We start from the raw sequence: 20,456 nt of genomic DNA, 5'->3' as shown, positions 1-20,456 counted from the left end.
CGTTTTTTATCAATCATTTTATGACTTTTTCGGTTAACTTAATAGCCCACCACCGAACCTTGGTGTAACATTTTCATCAACACACAAAAAAATCATTTGGTGACCTTTAAACAACGTTGTGAATATTGTCAAAACATTTCGTTTTGTGTATTCGTAACTTAGAAAGGTTACAAGTATGTTCGCTTTGATACATTATTTTCATGACGTTTTACCAACAGTTTATATACAACACGTTTTTATCTTGTTATTTAGTTATGTTACAGAAACGTACGGTTTAATACGTAACTGAAAAAAACGTTTTTAAAACAGATAAATGCTACTACTTAAAAACGTAAATACAAAACGTTTTTATCTTGTTATTTAGTTATGTTACAGAAACGTACGGTTTAATACGTAACTGAAAAAAACGTTTTCAAAACAGATAAATGCTACTACTTAAAAACGTAAATACAAAACGTTTTTATATCGTTATTTGGTTATGTTACAGAAACGTACGGTTTAATACGTAACTGAAAAAAACGTTTTTAAAACAGATAAATGCTACTACTTAAAAACGTAAATACAAAACGTTTTTATCTCGTTATTTGGTTATGTTACAGAAACGTACGGTTTAATACGTAACTAAAATAACGTTTTTAAAACAGATAACTGCAACCACATAATAACGTAAATACAAAACGTTTTTATTATTTTGTCCAAAAAAGTAACAAGAACGTTTATGGCGTTACGTATGAACGATGAGGTTACTAACACGTTATATTACAACCACAGCAAAACGTTTTTTCAAAGTCGTGTTTACTAAACCGTAACAATACCGTTTGAGTTACGTTCAAAGCTAACGTTATACCATGCAACCATAACGCAACATTTACTTTGACAAAAAAACGCTTACAAACCATATGACAACCTTTAAACAACGTTGTGAAAGTTGCCATAACGTTTTGTGTTAGCTGGGTAAAAACACTGTGTTAAATAATTCCACTTTTCTTATTACTTATTAGTAAACTAGTGACAACAAAAACAAACACACGTATCTAAATATCCTAGAAAATGGAGTACAACATTCTTTTCAGCGACTTTAAAACCATGTAGTTGACTATTGTGGATCGTGAATCATGTTTTGGGGGCACAGCTTTGTTCCGTAAATCAAATATCCCTGACAACTACACTAAAAGGATCTGGATTAAACGTTCCACCGTTGGCTCCTGCATTGATATCTGGCAAACCACTTGGACCTTGAACAAACTCGAACCTTTGTAGAAGGGAAACTAAAATCAAAAACACTTCCATTCTAGCCAAAACCTCGCCCGGACATCGGCGATGGCCCAAAGAAAATGCGATCAGATGCTTCGTCGACTGCACAAAATTTCCTTCGTTGTCTAAGAAACGTTGTGGGTCAAACTTTTCTGGATCTTTCCACAGCTTTGGATCGTTGTGTACTGCCCAAATGTTACATATGACCTGTAACAAAGAAACTTGTACTGTACTTTTTTCTACAAACGACGTAAGACCTGAAAGCCCCCGCTTCCATGAGCTATAAAGGTAATGGAATTTGTATATTGTCTCATATTATTAACGTCCTGATGTGCTGTTACAAACAATCGCACGTTTCTTTTAAACGCTTAAGAAACCAATGTGAGGTACAAGACAGTTTTAAACGTTGGGTACATTGAAAATCAGACGCACATAGTTTTACCTGCGTGTCTTTAGGTACATCGTATCCCCCGATTTTCACATTCCCGTTAGTTTTGTGCACAATACCAAGCGGAACAACTGTACGAAATCTGAATAGTTCCTCCATAAAAGCACATGTGTAAGGCATCTTTGCACGGTCGGACATTGTAGTTTTTGTTTCTGTCCCTTTAAACATATTATATTACGCAACAACATAAATCGAAGAATCAACGTATGGATGAAGTTTCTGTCAAGTGAGGTTTGCATTTGGACATTATTAGACATTTTCTTGGTAAGCAAGCAGTGCCGGATTAAGTGTCTGCTGGCCTGTAGGCACATTTTATAAGTGGCCCGCAAAACAGGGTTGCCAACTAAAAAATTAGAATTATCAGTGTTGCCAAATCAAAAAAGTTGCCTGGATTTTTGATTGGCCTGTAGGCACGTGCCTACGTTGCCTAATGGTTAATCCGGCACTGTAAGCAAGATCTCCAAAAAGTTAAATCATAGTACGCCAAGCCTATTAAAGGCGTGTACCGAATCAGCTGGTCTCCCATGCATTCCCATTTGGCAAGGATCAGGCTAGAAAGTTGTTTCAAAAGGTTATGTTTACTCCCAAATGAAGTAACATACCGATAGTGGCGACAATCTCATCACGAAGCTTTTTCTGGCATTTAGGGTAATGGAGCAAAATGATAATAGCCCATCGAAGTGTGTTCGTCGTTGTATCAATTCCCGCAATAAACAGATCAACACAATAATGAATCAACTGCTTTTCCTGAATTTTCAAATTCTCATTAGAACCAAAACGTGTCAAACTAGAGTCAGTTGTCTTTTTTACAACTGCTACAGATTAGCTGGTACCATCACACAGCTAGAAACCCGTCACCTGAACAGTACAGGTTTAAAATGACTAAACTGTGAGACGAAACAGAGTTTGGCGTAAGGTTTTTTGAAAAAGATTATCCCGATATTTACGAATGATTTCCATCAAACCCACAAAACCCATTTTTCTGTCGCAAAAATTCCTTTCACACATGTAAATAAACAGACAAAAAGGCCTGAGAAAAGCAGAATACCGAGAAGTCCGGATTGTTTTCTTTTTTCATTTCTATTAAGAATGCATCTATAAAATCTCTCGGACTATTGCAATCCAACGTTGCTCGGTGTTCGTCAATAATTTCGTTCAAGATTTCTAAAAAAAGATTTTGTAATGTAAACTGACAATTTGTTATCAAACGAAGTTGTTCTACCATGTATTTTCACAACGTCATTGCGTAGTTTATCTAAGCTGGTTGAAAACGGTGGAATGTGTCTCAAGTAGGGAGCAAATCGTATAAATATGTTAAACTTGTTCGTCTCTGGATCGTTATATCTAAATAGGAAAGTTTATTCCAAACTGCGACAGTTTTACCAAACAAGCATACAATAGGTTGTGTTTAACAACTTACCCTCGGCCTAGGTGATAATTCATTCTTTCAAACTTTTTGTCAGTATAATCAAAACGTTTGCCACAAACCAAACTGCTTACGTTGTTGCTCATGGCATTGACGAGGAGTTTCTTCCAACAAAAACACATTAGCGGGAAATATCAATAGATTAATCAAATTTAGGCTTTTCATGACAAGAAACACAACTTACATGTAAGTTATGTGGTTTTCCAATATTTTCGTGTATCGCCTGGTTTATATAAAAGATTTCTTCAAAAATACGTTCTTCCATGCCTTTCTTTCCTACCCCGAATCTAATTAAAAAACTTTAATTGGTTTGACTGTGACTTTTAATTGGTTGCATAAATATTACTAACCCCTTTAAAGTGACCAAACCAAATTTTTTCTGATTTTTAAAAAACGTGGAAAAATCGACTACTGCAATTCCATATCCTTCGCCGACGACTTCAAAAAGTGGATGAGTTGGCCTTCCTGATACTAACTCCTTGTTTTTCATCAGGGCCTACAGATTAAGGTTATTTAAATTTTGAAAGAAAACTTGATATGTTCACATCAATGCTATAAATTATTACCTCTGTAATGCTTTCGTAGTCATTCAAAACAACAAAATCGTTCATTCCCAATCTGACTCCTATGACTGGGCCGTATTGTTTGCTAAACTTTAAAAATGTTTGCTCCGGGTATTTGCCTATAAATGGTATAATACCAGCTACGGGCAAACCTATGGGTCCTGGTGGAAAATTGGCTGGTCTTTTCCACATGTAATATGACAACAAGATAACTACAGTCCCAATTATGACCTGGGTAACTGTTGCCGAACTGATAAATGCTACAACTGCTTCCATGTTTGCTCCCAGAAGTCAACAGCCAACCATCAGCAGTTCTAGCGCTATTTGAAATTTTAATGTCAGAAAGTTAGAACTTTGAATGCAGTTGTCAATATTTCCTTTCCTTTACTATGTGAACGCTTTTAAATACTTTTATGAGCAGAATTAGATCCTTTATTCTCGTGTCACTGCACCATCCTTTTTTAAATGCAATCATGACAAAACGTAAGGCTATTGAATTTTCGAGTGAGGTTGTTTCTCAATTAGTTTGTTGATGTTTCGCGTAATAACGGTACTTACTCGAGAAGGATGACGCATTACATATTTCCGCATGCTCCTGCAACAAGCAAAAAACGTGCTGTATATATAATACAAGTCACTTACCGACTTCTGATCCAAACGTAATCAGGCACTGCAGTTTTCTCGCATACAATTTTGACTAAATATACTGGCGAATAATTGTTTTGTTGGGTTGGAAACAATATTTTATTGCTCAAGTTTTGCTGATGTTTCTGACACAATAAAAAACGCTATTTTCTGAAGACTGCTGATTTACTGCAATTTATCCACAGGCAGATAAAAATAGACACCATTCGTAATATTATGCTTCTAATTATAACACAAAACAGTCAGTTTTTTCTGAACGAAACGTGTGTACAGTAGTCAATTCTCAGTAAACATTTATTAAAGCAAGTATTACAAATTACATCAAGCGTAATCAAAGTGTTGTACGTGCTGTATGCATAACACACGTCTCTTACCGACTTCTGATCCATACTTAAACAGGCAGTGTACATAAGTAAGACAATGGATAACACATCCCCGTGTATATTGTCATTCTTTTTTTACTTTCATGGGTGACTTTTTACATATTGACTCTTGTCTCATTGTTGAGTAAGATACAGTCATCACCCCGTAATTTCGCTTTCTCGTATACAATTATGACTAAATGTACTTGCGAATGATTTTTTGTTGGGTTAGGAAAAAATATTTTTATTGCGAAAGTTTTGCTGATTTTTCTGGCACAATGATACACGCTATTTTCTGAAGATGGGTAAATCACTGCACTTCATCTACACTCTACAGGTAGCCAAGGACAGACACCATTCGTATTCATACACTTGTAATTATAACACAAAAATCAGTAATTACTTCCTAACGAAACGTATGCACAGTAGCTAATTCTGATCAGTATATAGTTAAGGCAAGTATCACAAGATACATACAGCGTAACCAAGATTCAGATAAAACATATTCAATTAAAATAAATACACCTTTAATTACAAATGTACAAACATTGATTGAAAATTGAAAATCCTTCTTAATCCAGTAAGCTATATTTCTTTGGCAATCACATCAAAAGCGTAAGGAATGAACGCACCCCCGTTCGATCCAGCATTAATATCAGGGAGACCGTCGTACCCAGGTAAAAATTCAAACTTTTGTACAAGTGAAACAAGAAATAGGAAAACTTCCATTCGTGCGAGTTGCTCCCCAAGGCAATGTCGAGGCCCCAATGAGAACGGAATTACGTATTTCGATTTTGTGAACGTTCCTTTATCGTCTAGAAACCGCTGCGGGTCAAACTCTTTAGGTTTTTGCCATAGGTTTGGATCGTTATGAATTCCCCAGAGGTTTGGAAGCACCTTCAGAAATAAAAAGATTTGAAGCACTCATAAGGATTTCTGTCATAACTTTTATCATGATTAATTACATTCTTGCATAACAAACATTATGTATTATATTTTCTCAACAATAGTTTTTTAGCAAACTCAACAATATACAACACAGCACTTTACCATTTCTCACCTGTGTGTCTTTGGGAATTTCATATCCGCCAACCGTTACAGTTCCGTTAGTTTTGTGCATAATACTGAGTGGAACCAACGTTCGGAATCGATAGATTTCTTCAATAAAGGCATTTGTGTAAGGCATGTTTGCTCGGTCAGACCACGAAGCGATGGACTCCGTTCCTAAAAACATAAAAACAAATTTGATTTAACAATGATATAAAACCAGCGATATAATTTTGTTTTTGTGACTTAATTACGGCTGTTTAATTAAGTTGCCAAATATTTTTAACAACCACCACATTTGCGCCAGTCTCTTATGTATGAACAGTAATTTGTTTCAGGAAGTCTGTGGGATTCCCACTTTACATTCAAGACATACCTATGGTTGCAACAATTTCGTTTCGAAGTTTCTTTTGTGTTTCAGGGTAGTGAAGCATGGTAATAATTGCCCATCGAAGTGTGCTTGTCGTTGTCTCTGTTCCAGCAAAGAACAAATCGTGGCAAAAATGAATCAGTTGTTTTTCCTGGATAAAGATCAACAAAATTGCAAAATTTGCTTTGCCACCCACTCAAAAATGTCGGCTGGCTATATGCATTTAACTTCAAAGGCGACAAACATTTCATATGAAAACAGTAAATCAGGGATTGCGTTTGTGATTTCTCTTTTCACAAAAGGGTTTGACCTTAAACTCGTGTTGAGTATTAAGCTGTTAATTTGCATTACTCACCGAAAACGTTTCATCATTGTCTTGTTTCATTGCAATCAGGTAGGCGTCTATAAAATCTCTAGGATTGTCAGTGTCCAAAGTTTCCTTGTGATCATTAATTATTTCACGAAGATTTTCTAAAAAAATGACATAACATCATTTTGAGCATACAACGTGTCAGATTTTGTTTTAGTATCTCTTACCCTGAACCGTGTCGGTGTCTCTCTGTAAATCCTTTAAACTCGTTGAAAAGGGTGGAATATGTTTTAGTAAAGGAGCGAATCGAACCATTGTTGTCCAACCAGAATCCGGACCGGAAAGTCTGAAAATAAAGCATTGGTTACGTTTCTGTAAGTATATTATGCAAATGATTAGTAGACAATTTACCCTCGACTGAGGTGATAAATAACCTTTTCAAATTTTGGGTCAGAATATTCAAAGCGTTTTCCGAACACAACACTGCAGATGTTGTTGGATATGGCGTTGCTCATGGCTTTCTGTAAAGCAAAAAGGTATTAAAAACACCATTCAAGCGTTGACTTAAAATTTCTGCATGTACTTACAAGAATATTAAACGACTTTCCATCTTTTTCCTGTATAGCCTCATTAAGGTAGCAGATTTCTTCCGTAACTCGTTCTTCCATGCTTTTTTTACCAACTCCGAACCTAAGTTTAAAAAAATATTAATTCTTGTTCAACTTGCGGTAAAAAAGTACAACTATATGTGATGGAGTTCTGCGTACCCTCGTAAAGTTGTCAAGCCAAACTTTCGTTGTTGCTTGAAATGTGGCGTGTAGTCTACAAGTCCCAAACCATAACCTTTTCCACTGATGATGTCAAATATTGGGTTGTTCGGGCGTCCAGACACCAGTTCTTTGTTTTTTACCAAACCCTGTTAAAATGAACATCAGTCATAAATAATCACAAACAATTTGAAACTTATACACTATAAGCTCATTCTTACTTCTGTAACGCTTTCGAAGTCATTCAAAATGACAAAGTCTTCCATTCCCATTCGCACCGACATTATAGGTCCGTACTTCTTGCTCCACTCCTTGAATTTTCTTTCCGGTCTATCCCCAAGAAACGGTATCACGCCCACAAGCGGCAAACCTCTTGGTCCAGGTGGGTAGTTCTTCGGTCTTCTCCAAAGGTAACATGATAGGAGAACAACAGCAACGCCAGTAATGATTTGAGTAACAAATGGTTGAGTCAACAGAAAGGCAATAGGCGAATCCATATGATTTTCTTTACAATACTTCGTTTATAATTATTCGCGTGGTCTAAAGACAAGGAAGGATTGTGACTACACTTGCGGATGGTGACAGCTATTAAATTAATATACCAAATAACCGCATAAATGCTTTCCTAAACCATTAAGTTTTAGTACAACGAGTAGAAAACGTAATTACCCAATATGTTTACCTTTCTTACACTGAAACAAATACTTGCAATGATTGACCGCACACACAGATTTGCAATCTGTGTACAGTGCTAAAGTTTTGTTTTCAACGAACACTATTTGTCTGTGCTAATTTCTAGAGTATCAACCATGTTACCTTTCACAATAATGGTTTGGGGGGACATGGCTGGCCTTCGCCACGCCTCGTACTAGCCGTATGGCTTATTGATCGCGCTCAACTCGGGGTTGTTTTGCTTCGTCTCGTGACTGCCATTCAAGCGTATCGCTTAAAACAGTGGTTCTCAAACTTGTTTGTGCGCGACCCAAATCTGAGCTTTATGAACATGTTGCGACCCAAGCCTCAAATATCAAAATGTGTATTTTGTATTTCTTGTAACTTACGAATATCTACTTGTCGTTGAATGCTAACTGTTACATTCCAAGTTTAGTTTCGCATGATTTATAACCTCTTATCATTCCCCGTGCTAACACGTTACAATCGCCGAGTGCGTAACACAATATTGGAAGCCTATGGTCTGTATGTTGTAATGATTGGCTCATTTTGCCGAACGACGTGGTCGAGTGAGGCTGTATTTCGTTATGGTAGTACTGTAGCTGGGTGCCATCTAAACTCTCAGAAAACCACTTACTTATGAAGCAATACTCCAAGGTTGCGATGATAAAGCCACATAAAATGCCTATGATACAATAATTCAGTCATGACTAGGAATTGAAAATACTTGAAAAATGAAATGAAAAAAGTTCATTTAGGCAGAATTGAATCACCATAGCGCGACCCATTTTTTGACCCTGCGCGACCCATGTTTGGGTCGCGACCCATACTTTGAGAACCACTGGCTTAAAAGCTGGTTGCCTAGGTCAGGGGTGTCAAACTCGCGGCCCGCGGGCCGCATGCGACCCACGAAGCCCTCCAATGCGGCCCACGAAGCCCTCCAGTGCGGCCCACGAACACTCATTAACACCCCAGAAAAATGCCTACTTTTGTGCTTTTGTTTATTGCTGGCAGCAAATAAAAAAAGCATTGTTAGAGACAATTAGGCTTCTTACTAAATAACAACAATTATAATTGTTTACAAATAGTTATTTGTAGATAAGTTTTTTTTTTCAAAGCAAAGACCTTAATGGCATAATATGTTTTACAATTCCAAAATAAAACTGTACTGTGAAATCTGTTTGAAAGGCTGCTCTGTGGCCCAAAGATCTTCTTACGCCTTGATGTTTAATCTCGTACCGCAAGGGATACGAGTACCCCCAGTTGGGAAACCCTGCTGTAAACGGTATAATGCCAGCTACGGGCAAACATCTGGGTCCTGGTGGAAAATTGGCTGGTCTTCTCCACATGTAATATAACAACAACATAACTACAGTCCCAATTATGACCTGGGTTACTGTTGCTGGATCGATGCATGCTACAACTGCTTCCATATTTGTTTCCAAAAGTCAACAGTTAACCATCAGCAGTTCTAGCGCTATTTGAAATACTATTGTCAGAAAGTTAGAACTTTGAATGCAGTTGTCAATTTTCTTTCCTTTACTATGTGAACGCTTTTAAAATACTTTTATGAGCAGAATTAGATCCTTTAATCTCGTGTCACTGCACTATCCTTTTTTAAATGCAATCATGACAAAACGTACTTGCAGGCTATTGACTTTTCGAGAGATTTAGGAACATAAAGTTGTTTCTCAAATATTTTGTTGATGTTTCGTGTATTAACGCTACTTACTCGAGTAGGATGACGAATTACATATTTCCGCTGTATACATAACACAAGTCATTTACCGACTTCTGGTTTTTGCCATAGGTTTGGATGATGGATCGTTATGAATTCCCCAGAGGTTTGGAAGCACCTTAAGAAATAAAAAAAAACTTGAAGCACTCATAAGGATTTCTGTCATAACTTTTATCATAATTAATTATATTCTTGAATAACGAACATCATGCATTATATTTCCTCAACAATAGTTTTTTAGCAAACTCAGCAATATACAACACAGCACTTCACCATTTCTCACCTGTGTGTCTTTGGGAATTTCATATCCGCCAACCGTTACATCGGTGGATTTCTTCAATAAAGGCATTTGTGTAAGGCATTTTTGCTCGGCCAGACCATAAAGCGATGGACTCTGTTCTTAAAAACAAAAAAATATGCCGGTAAACTACAACCAGTTCGACTTTGCTCCCGCGACTTCACCAAAACAGCTCTGGACAATGTTTAAAACGGTGTAAGACACGCACAGCTGTGATGACGTAGAAGAAGGGGATCTTGTGCGAGTGCCACGTTGGTAATATTTGCGTAACAATGGTCTGCTTTCATATTCAGTAAAAAAAGTGGGCTCATGCAGTGTGAAGCAAAACGCTTGGTTGACAATGTTTTTTTATATGTAAAAACGATTCGTAGAAACGCTTTCAAATCTGTGTTTCCTTACGGATTTAATTACCTGCGAAACAGAAACATGTTTTACAGAGCGTAAGCTGAAGGCACCGCTCACTAGTGAAACCAAACATCCAATTCGGATTGTTAAATTCTCTGTGGTTAACATTCATGGCTTTACTTATAAAAAAAAAAATGATAAAAAATGAATTTTAACAATTGTTTTACTCCTTGTCCGCATATTCATTTCTTGGATATAATCGCTACATAATTATGAAAAACCATGGCGAAGTTAATGTAGTAAACATTTAGGGCCAACCAATTGGCTTAGTGAAGCAAAATGTCTCGAGAAGCAAATAAGTTTTCTGACGAGTTTTGGTTGCCTTCGATACGGCTATTCAATGATACTGTCTTCGGTCTAAAAACGTAATGTCGCAGCAGAGTACAGCTTCCTTTGAAAACACTCGTATGGCTAAAGCAAACACGGTAAAACTGATTACAAGACCCTTAAAAATTTTTGGTGCACAAACAATGTCAACCGATAAGAAAACAAACGACATATGGTGGGGGATACCTTTGAGACTTGTAAAGCAGTACCAACGAACCCATTTACATAGAAATCATATCTGAGTAACTATTTTGGTACATGAACAAAACATTGCAAATCTGGCTTACCAATCAGAAACCAACAACTCTGGAGTGCTAGAGGTCTTAATCTTTTGTACTGCACACACAAACAGTTGTTTGGCCTTTTTAGACCATGGTCTACACCAGGGGTGTGCAACCTTTTTCGTCGGTGGGCCATATAACCAACTTCGGACATCAAGCGAGGGCCACACAATTTTTGCATGTACCGTTTTTGCACGTTTTTTTACCCTACTGTTGGTGCGGCTTACATTACCATGTCGATATTATTTCCACATCCCTGCGTTTTGTTTTAGTTTGCTTTTAAAAAATGTTAGGTGCAAGTAAGTTTCGTCGCAACATTGGCTTTCACGACAAAGTAATTGTTTACTAGACAGAGAGGTATATTACGTCACATTCACTATAGATACGCAGCAAGCACCCAGTGCGAATAGAAAACCATAGGTCTGGTTGAAATAAGTTCCATGCGCTGGTTTAGCTAATATTCTTGTTACGTATAGCCACTTAGGAGATTTACCGTAAACTAGCGGGATTTTTTTGCTAAAATATGCATTTTTACTTCCTCTAAACAAAAGCTCTGAAAAGTGTTGTTGAGGGCCACACTAAACGGCTTGGCGGGCCGGATTGTAGGCCGCGGGCCGCGGGTTGCACACCCCTGGTCTACAATGACACTAGTTTATTAACTTTGAATTCCGAGTGAGAAGTAATCAATGTAACGAAAGCATTTCACCAAAAAATGTTGGCAAATCAATGACATATTATTTATGATTTTGTTTACATGATATAATAGTTGCATACAACCACAACGGATTCACGACATAGTGGATAAAAACACTGGGTTAAATAAGAGTTCGACCCCACTTTTCGTATAGATTACAGCATACTTTTCAGCGACTTTATAACCAATTAGTTGGTTATTGTGAATCGGAAATATTGTTTTGGGGACACAGTTTTGTTCCGTAAATCAAATATCCCGAACAACTACACTGAAAGGATCTGGAATAAACGCTCCACCGTTGGCTCCAGCATTGATATCTGGCAAACCACATGGACCTTGAACAAACTCGAACCTTTGTAGAAGGGAAACTAAAATCAAAAACACTTCCATTCTAGCCAAAGCCTCGCCCTGACAACGGCGATGGCCCAAAGAAAATGCAATCAGATGCTTCGTCGGCTGTACAAAATTTCCTTCGTTGTCTAAGAAACGTTGTGGGTCAAACTTTTCTGGATCTTTCCACAGCTTTGGATCGTTGTGTACTGCCCAAATGTTACATATGACCTGTAACAAAGAAATTTGTACTGTACTTTTCTACAAACGACGTAAGACCTAAAAGTCCCTGCTCCCATGAGCGATTAAGGTTATAAAAATTGTATATTGCCTTATATTATTAACGTCCTGATGTGCTGTTACTGTGGTAAAAAGACATTTTAAACATTGGGTATCTTGAAAATCAGACGCACATAGTTTTACCTGCGTGTCTTTAGGCACATCGTATCCCCCGATTTTCACATTCCCGTTAGTTTTGTGCACGATACCAAGCGGAACAACTGTACGAAATCTGAATAGTTCCTCCATAAAAGCACATGTGTAAGGCATTTTTGCACGGTCGGACATTGTAGTTTTTGTTTCTGTTCCTTTAAACATATTACGGAACAGCATAAATCGAAGAATTAACATGTGGACAAAGTTTTTTGTCAAGTGAGGCTTTCGGACATTGTTAGACATTTTCTTGGTAAACAAGATATAAGTTACCTTTCGATAGGTTATGTTTACTTGCAAATGAAGTAACATACCTATAGTGACGACAATCTCATCACGAAGCTTTTTCTGGCATTCAGGGTAATGGAGCAAAATGAGAATAGCCCATCGAAGTGTGCTTGTCGTTGTATCAGTTCCCGCAATAAACAGATCAACACAATAATGAATCAACTGCTTTTCCTGAATTTTCAAATTTACTGATTTTTTTAGGACCAAAACGTGTCACACTACAATCAGTTATCTTATTACTGATGCAGACTAGTTGGTACCTTCACACAGCTACAACCCTCAAACCAAGTTTAAAATTACTAAAATGTGAGACAAAAACGGATATTGACGTAACGTTTTTTTATAAACTTTATCCCGATATTTACGAATGTTTTCCATAAAACCTTCTTTTCCCAGCGCAAAAAATCATTTCACACATGTAAATAAACAGACAAAAAGGCCTGAGAAAAGCAGAATACCGAGAAGTGCGGGTTGTTTTCTTTTTTCATTTCTATTAAGAAGGCATCTATAAAATCTCTCGGACTATTGCAATCCAATGTTGCTTTGTGTTCGTCAATAATTTCCTTCAAGATTTCTAAAAAAAGGTTTTGTAATCTAAACTGACAATTTGTTATCCAACGAAGTTGTTATATACCATGTACTTTCGCAACGTCATTGCGTAGTTTATCTAAGCTGGTTGAAAACGGTGGAATGTGTCTCAAATAAGGAGCAAATCGTGTAAGTATGTTGAACTTGTTCGTCCGTGCATCGTTAAATCTAAATAGGAAAGTTTATTCCAAACTGCGACAGTTTTACTAAATAAGCATACAATAGGTTGTGTTTAAAAACTTACCCTCGGCCAAGGTGATAATTCATTCTTTCAAACTTTTCGTCAGAATAATCAAAACGTTTTCCACACACCACACTGCTTATGTTGTTGCTCATGGCATTGACGAGGAGTTTCTTACAAAACAAAACAAAAAACACATTTGCGAGAAATATGAACAGATTAATCAAATTTAGGCTTTTCATGATAAGTAACTTACATGTAAGTTAAATGGTTTTCCAATATTTTCGTGTATCGCCTGGTTTATATAAAAGATTTCTTCGAAAATACGTTCTTCCATGCCTTTCTTTCCTACCCCGGATCTAATTAAAAACAAACTTTCTGTGAATTTTAATTGTATTGGTTGCAGAAATTTTGCTAACCCCTCCAAAGTGACCAAACCAAATTTTCTCTGATTTTTAAAACATGGGGAAAAATCGACAACTCCAATCCCATATCCTTCGCTGACGACTTCAAAAAGTGGATGAGTTGGTCTTCCTGATACTAACTCCTTGTTTTTCATCAGGGCCTACAGATTAAGGTTATTTAAATTTAAAAACAAAACTTGACATGTTTGCTGCACATCAATTCACATCAATGCCATAAATTATTACCTCCGTTATGCTTTCGTAGTCATTCAAAATAACAAAATCGTTCATTCCCAATCGGACTGCTATGACTGGGCCGTATTGTTTGCTGAACTTTGAAAATGTTTGCTCCGGTTTTTTTCCTATAAATGGAATAATACCAGCTACAGGCAAACCTCTGGGTCCTGGTGGAAAATTGGCTGGTCTTCTCCACATGCAATATGACAACAAGATAACTACAGTTCCAATTATGACCTGGGTTACTGTTGCTGGATCGATAGATGCTACAACTGCGTCCATATTTGTTTCCAGAAGTCAACAGCTAACTATCAGTAGTTTTAGCGCTTTTTGAAATTGTAATGTCATGAAGTTAAAATTTTGAATGAAGTGTTCAATTTTTTCTTTCCTTTACCATGTGAACGCTTTTAAAATACTTTATTGAGCAGAATTAGATCCTTTAATCTCGTGTCACTGCACTAACCTTTTTTAAATGCATTTATGACAAAACGTACTTGTAGGCTATTGACTTTTCGAGGGATTTAGGAACGTTGTTTCCAAAATATTTTGTTGGTGTTTCGTGTATTTACGCTACTTACTCGAGAAGGATGACGCATTGCATTTTTCCGCATGCTCCTGCAACAAACAAAAACGTGCTGTGTACATAACACAAGTCACTTACCGACTTTTGATCCAAACATAAACAGGCAGTGTAGTTAAGTAAGACAATGGATAACGCACCCCCGTGTATTGTCACGTATTTTTGAGTAATACAATGTGCTCCTATGTAATTACGCTTTCTCGTATACAACTTTAACTACGTGTACTGGCGAATGATTTTTTTTGTTGCGTTGGAAAACAATATTTTTATTGCTAGTTTTTCTGATGCTTCTGACACAATAAAAAACGCTGTAGTATCTAAAGACGACTGACTCACTGCACTTTATCTACAGGCATACAACAATGGACACCAGTCGCAATATTATGCTTGTAATTATAACACAAAACAGTCAGTTATTTTTTAACGAAACGTATGTATAACTTAGTAGCTAAATCAGTAAACATAGTTAAGGCAAGTAGTACAAATTACATCAACCATAACCAAGAGTCAGATAAAACATATTCAATTAAAATAAATACACCTTTTATTTGCAAATGTGCAAACATTGATTGAAAACCTAAAATCCTTGTTAATGCAGTAAGTTATATTTCTTTGGCAATCACATTAAAAGCGTGAGGAATGAACGCACCCCCGTTCGATCCAGCATTAATATCAGGGAGACTGTCAGCCCCGGGCAAAAATTTAAACTTTTGTACAAGTGAAACAAGAAATAGGAAAACTTCCATTCGTGCGAGTTGCTCCCCAAGGCAGTGTCGAGGCCCCAATGAGAACGGAATTACGTTTTTCGATTTTGTAAATTTTCCTTCATCGTCTAGAAAACGCTGTGGGTCAAACTCTTCAGGTTTTTGCCACAGGTTTGGATCGTTATGAATTCCCCAGAGGTTCGGGAGCACCTTCAGAAATACAGGTATTTTCATTAGTTTTTGGAAGTTCTCACATAGGATTTCAGGCATAATTTTCGAAATTAATATTATTCCTGAATAACCAACAGCACCCAATATGTTTCTTAAACCCTATTTTTTTACTCAACATAACCAAGCCCCACGAGAGGGGGGTGCAGCCGGTGCGCCGCACTGGGGCTCATGAGAGTCTAGGGGCCCCATAATTATTAAGTTGAAGATTGCAGGGTGAAATGTGTACTTTTAAAATTGTTTGAAAACTGAAAAATGTTGATGCTGATTGCCGAATGTGGAGTTTGATTTGTTTGTTTTGCAACTCTATGCAACAAGTTTTAGGATTGTTACGTTGGTGCATGCGCGAATTGTAGCGTGATCTTGTTTTGATGTTTCTACTTTTTTGTGCCACAGTTGCGTCCGTTGTTTGGTAAGAATTATGCACATTTGCGCTGACTACATAGTGCTGGTGAGTTTTCTGGACGTTATAATAGCATTTGTTACACGTATTTGATTTGGTCACAACTTTGGTAGTAAGCGAGTACTTTATTGGACCATATTTGTTAAAGTACATAAGCGATAAAGCGACAGTTATGTGTGTATGTAAAGACGTTTACTTTGCTGTCTGCCTTCGTATTAACTTTTTTAATTGGTCTGTACGTACCTATGTGAGAATTACCGTCAAAGCAGTTATTATTTTAAACAAATTAGCAGTAATGGGGTCTCATCCGACTTAAGTCACATTTTTCAAAAGCTTGACTTGACTTGAGTCTTCTCAGCTGTGAAAACTTGACTCGGTATACCAACAAAACCACGAAATCTTTAACCAGATAACCTGTTCGGTTGGCTTTAACCAAACAATAGCAGAACTTTACTGTGCAATTTGTAGGTATTTTTGTTGGTATACCCAGTATATATATATTTTATTTTTGAGGTCATTTCATCCGGCCCTCGACCATATTTTTTGGTTTACGAAATCGTATTGATAACTTTGTAACATTCAAAAATGTAACTACTCCCTACGAAAGTTTTCCTGTCGCGATATGTGGAATTGATATTACCTAGTTTCATAGGATTACAACGCCTATGATTGATTCAAAGCCAATTTGTTACGTCACAGACAAGACTACAAGTGTTGATTGTGCGCAAACAATTGCCTTCCTAGGATACTTGTGACGTAATATACAAGCATTGCTCGTAAGATGAGACTAACTACACCAGGGGACGGCAACCCCCGGCACGCGTGCCAACGCTAGGTGGCCAACCGATTTGCGTGTTTATATTGAAGTAACAATTTAACCTGTTACACTGCTTGTTTACAGTTTTTATCATGCCATGGTCTTAAAATTCAGTCTTTGGCACGCGTCGCCTAAAACGTTGCCGACCCTTGAACCATACAGTTTAACAGTCACATTACCAGATTTTGGGATTTTAGAAATACCATGTCTTGGCGCTGAAAAAAGATTGTGGTGACCCCTGGTTTAAGCGAACACAGTACATGTCAAGACCAATATTTTCTTTTGAGCGTTTACTTTGCTGTACGAACGCTATAGTGCATGCAGTAAAAATATAGGAATTTTAGGTTTTTAAAATTCTAAAGCAGGGCTCTTCAACCGGGGTTCTGCGGAACCCTGGGGTTCCGTACCACCACTCTTTTTGGGGTTCCGCGAACTTTACCGGTCGCACAGGGGTTCGCAGAGCTTTTGTGTAACAATTCAAACATGAATGATTCATAATATCATTGTTGCGAACAGCAATGCTCGCTTGCACAATCTAATTAACCTTGGTTACACCATTGATCAATTGTGACGTAATAATCAAAGTCTTGATACTCTCACTCACTGCGGTTAGCTTGCGGTTAGAAAGAGCACTGCGGTTAGCTTGCTTTTGTTTGTTCTTTTGGTGAATAAACGTATTAAACGCTTGATCATCAGCACACAAATAATGTTCAAAGGGGGGTACAGAAATTGACTTGCACCAGCATATATTTTTTCTCTCCAGGGCCCTGAACACAACACAGCACTTTATCATCTCTCACCTGTGTGTCTTTGGGAATTTCATATCCGCCAACCGTTACAGTTCCGTTAGTTTTGTGCATAATACTGAGGGGCACCAACGTTCGGAATCGATAGATTTCTTCAATAAAAGCATTTGTGTAAGGCATGTTTGCTCGGTCAGACCATGACGCAATGCACTCTGTTCCTACAAACGTAAAAACAAATTTGATTTAACAATGATAAAAAACAGCGACATATTTGTTTTTGTGACTCAATTACGGCAGTTAATGTTTAATTGAGTTTCCAATGATTTTTAATAACCACCACATTTACGACAGAGTCTTGTAACAGTAATTTGTTTCAGGAAGTCGGTGGGATTCCCACTTTACATTCAAGACATACCTATGGTTGCAACAATTTCTTTTCGAAGTTTCTTTTGTGTTTCAGGGTAGTGAAGCATGGTAATAATTGCCCATCGAAGTGTGCTTGTCGTTGTCTCTGTTCCAGCAAAGAACAAATCGTGGCAAAAATGAGTCAGTTGTTTTTCCTGGATAAAGATCAACAAAACTGCAAGTTTTTTTTCTGCCACCCACTCAAAAATAGCGACTGCCAATATGGATTAAAAATTCGAAGGCGACGAACATTTCATATGAAAAAGGGTTTGACCTTAAACTCGTGTCGTGTATCAAGTTTGTATCGGGAAGAAAAGAAGTGCTGTTCATTTGCATTACTCACCGAAAACGTTTCATCATTGTCTTGTTTCATTGCAATCAGGTAGGCGTCTATAAAATCTCTGGGATTGTCAGTGTCCAAAGTTTCTTTGTGATCATTAATTATTTCATGAAGCATTTCTAAGAAAATTACATAACATCACTTTGAAGCATACAACGTGGTAGATTCTGTTTTAGTATCTCTTACCCTGAATCGTGTCGACGTCTCTCTGTAAATAATTCAAACTCGTTGAAAAAGGTGGGATATGTTTTAGAAAAGGAGCGAATCGAACCATCGCTGTCCAACTAGAACCAGGATCTGAAAGTCTGAAAATAAAGTGTTACGTTTCTGTAAATATTTTATGTAAAATGATTACTAGACCAACTTACCCTCGACTGAGGTGATAAATAACCTTTTCAAATTTCGGGTCAGAATATTCAAAGCGTTTTCCGAACACAACACTGCAGATGTTGTTGGATATGGCGTTGCTCATGGTTTTCTGAAAATCAAAAAGGTATTAAAACACCATTTAAGCGTTGAGTTTAAAAAAAATCTCTGCATGGACTTACAAGAATATTAAACGGCTTCCCATCTTTTTCCTGTATAGCCTCATTAAGGTAGCGAACTTCTTCCGTTACTCGTTCTTCCATGCTTTTTTTACCAACTCCGAACCTAAGTTTAAAAAATCATTAATTTTAATCACTTGCGTTTAAGCAAACTACGTGATTAAGTTCTGCGTACCCTCGTAAAGTTGTCAAGCCAAACTTTCGTTGGTGCTTGAAATGTGGTGTGTAGTCTATAAGTCCCAAACCATAACCTTTTCCACTGATGATGTCAAAAATTGGGTTATTGGGGCGTCCAGACATCAGTTCTTTGTTTTTTACCAAACCCTGTTAAAATGAACATCAGTCATAAATAATCACAAACAATTTGAAACTTATACACTATAAGCTCATTCTTACTTCTGTAACGCTTTCGAAGTCATTCAAAATGACAAAGTCTTCCATTCCCATTCGCACCGACATAATAGGTCCGTACTTCTTGCTCCATTCCTTGAATTTTCTTTCCGGTCTATCCCCAAGAAACGGTATCACGCCCACAAGCGGCAAACCTCTTGGTCCAGGTGGGTAGTTCTTCGGTCTTCTCCAAAGGTAACATGATAGGAGAACAACAGCAACGCCAGTAATGATTTGAGTAACAAATGGTTGAGTCAACAGAATGGCAATAGGCGAATCCATATGATTTTCTTTACAATACTTCGTTTATAATTATTCGCGTGGTCTAAATGCAAGAAAGGGTTTAAAAGCATTTTGAGCCCACTGGTACTACACTTGCGGTTTGCGACAACCATTAAATTATTACACCAAATATACTTTCCTAAACCATTTAAATTGTATATTAGTAAATTATATATAAGTGCAACGCTTATAGAACATTATTACCTAATTAATACCTTGCCTACACTGAAACAAATATTTGCAATGATTGACGCACAAGCATTTTTTAATTTATGTCCAATGCTAAAGTTTTGTTTTCAGCAAAAACACTTTGCTGCAATAAATTCTTGACTACCAACCATGTTTCCATTCACAACAATAATTTGTTCGGACATGGTTTGGGTATATATGGAGGAAAGCGGGGTTTTTGAGGTAAAGTTTCATCACCCGTGGACACGACACAGTTTGTGACGATTCTCTTTACGTTATATGCCGGTAAACTACAACCAGTTGGACTTTGCCCCGGCAACTTCAATAAAACAGCGCTGGACAAGATTAAAATGGTATGTGACACGCACAGCAGTGATGACGTAGAATAAGGGGATTTTGTGCGAGTGCCACGCTGGTAATATTTGCGTCACAATGGTCTGCTTTCACGTTGAGTAAAAGACATGGGCTCAGCAGGGTTGCCAGGTGGCCTAAAAATTGGACAAAAAACGATAAATTGGCCTAATTTCACATGCTGTGCCCGACGCCTAAAATGCATTAGGACATTTAGTTTTTTGTCCTAATATTTCCGAATTTTGCTGATTGCATAAATTTTTGTCTCCTTCCTATTTTTTGAAGGTTGCAAACCTTTTTTTACGACAAAACGTGGTTTAAAACTGCAACTTGTTTTGGTTAGTACCTTGTTTATGACATTAAACACGTAATTGTCTACCAGGCCATTGTTGTGTACAATGCAATTGTA

General features: G+C 37.3%; 2 protein-coding genes across 2 annotated transcripts; both read right to left on the bottom strand.

Annotated features, from left to right (window-relative positions):
* Positions 1-337: 337 nt before the first annotated feature.
* LOC145223175 (cytochrome P450 2U1-like) lies at positions 338-4,182 on the bottom strand. The gene is made up of 9 exons (XM_080089531.1): positions 3,695-4,182; positions 3,479-3,624; positions 3,313-3,415; positions 3,123-3,232; positions 2,925-3,046; positions 2,751-2,866; positions 2,305-2,449; positions 1,697-1,860; positions 338-1,461 (listed from the first exon to the last, which is right to left on the bottom strand). Exons 1-9 carry the CDS (start codon positions 3,965-3,967, stop codon positions 1,147-1,149), a joined length of 1,494 nt encoding a protein of 497 aa, XP_079945657.1. The 5' UTR covers positions 3,968-4,182; the 3' UTR covers positions 338-1,146.
* A 796-nt stretch (positions 4,183-4,978) lies between these two features.
* On the bottom strand, positions 4,979-19,545 carry LOC145223509 (uncharacterized). Its single transcript, XM_080089922.1, has 28 exons — positions 19,232-19,545; positions 19,011-19,159; positions 18,839-18,941; positions 18,659-18,768; positions 18,477-18,595; positions 18,294-18,409; positions 17,961-18,105; positions 17,600-17,763; positions 15,254-15,561; positions 14,646-14,682; positions 14,077-14,364; positions 13,846-13,991; positions 13,683-13,785; positions 13,490-13,599; positions 13,292-13,413; positions 13,116-13,231; positions 12,684-12,828; positions 12,361-12,524; positions 11,857-12,168; positions 7,414-7,707; positions 7,193-7,341; positions 7,013-7,115; positions 6,837-6,946; positions 6,653-6,771; positions 6,471-6,586; positions 6,122-6,266; positions 5,759-5,922; positions 4,979-5,595 (listed from the first exon to the last, which is right to left on the bottom strand). Exons 1-28 carry the CDS (start codon positions 19,505-19,507, stop codon positions 5,284-5,286), a joined length of 4,545 nt encoding a protein of 1,514 aa, XP_079946048.1. The 5' UTR covers positions 19,508-19,545; the 3' UTR covers positions 4,979-5,283.
* Positions 19,546-20,456: the final 911 nt, after the last annotated feature.

This window comes from Phallusia mammillata, chromosome 4 (assembly GCF_965637545.1).
Source record: "Phallusia mammillata chromosome 4, kaPhaMamm4.hap1.1, whole genome shotgun sequence".
NCBI lineage: Eukaryota > Metazoa > Chordata > Ascidiacea > Phlebobranchia > Ascidiidae > Phallusia > Phallusia mammillata.
Note: the sequence above shows the minus strand (reverse complement) of the source record. Positions and strands in the feature narration are given on the sequence as shown.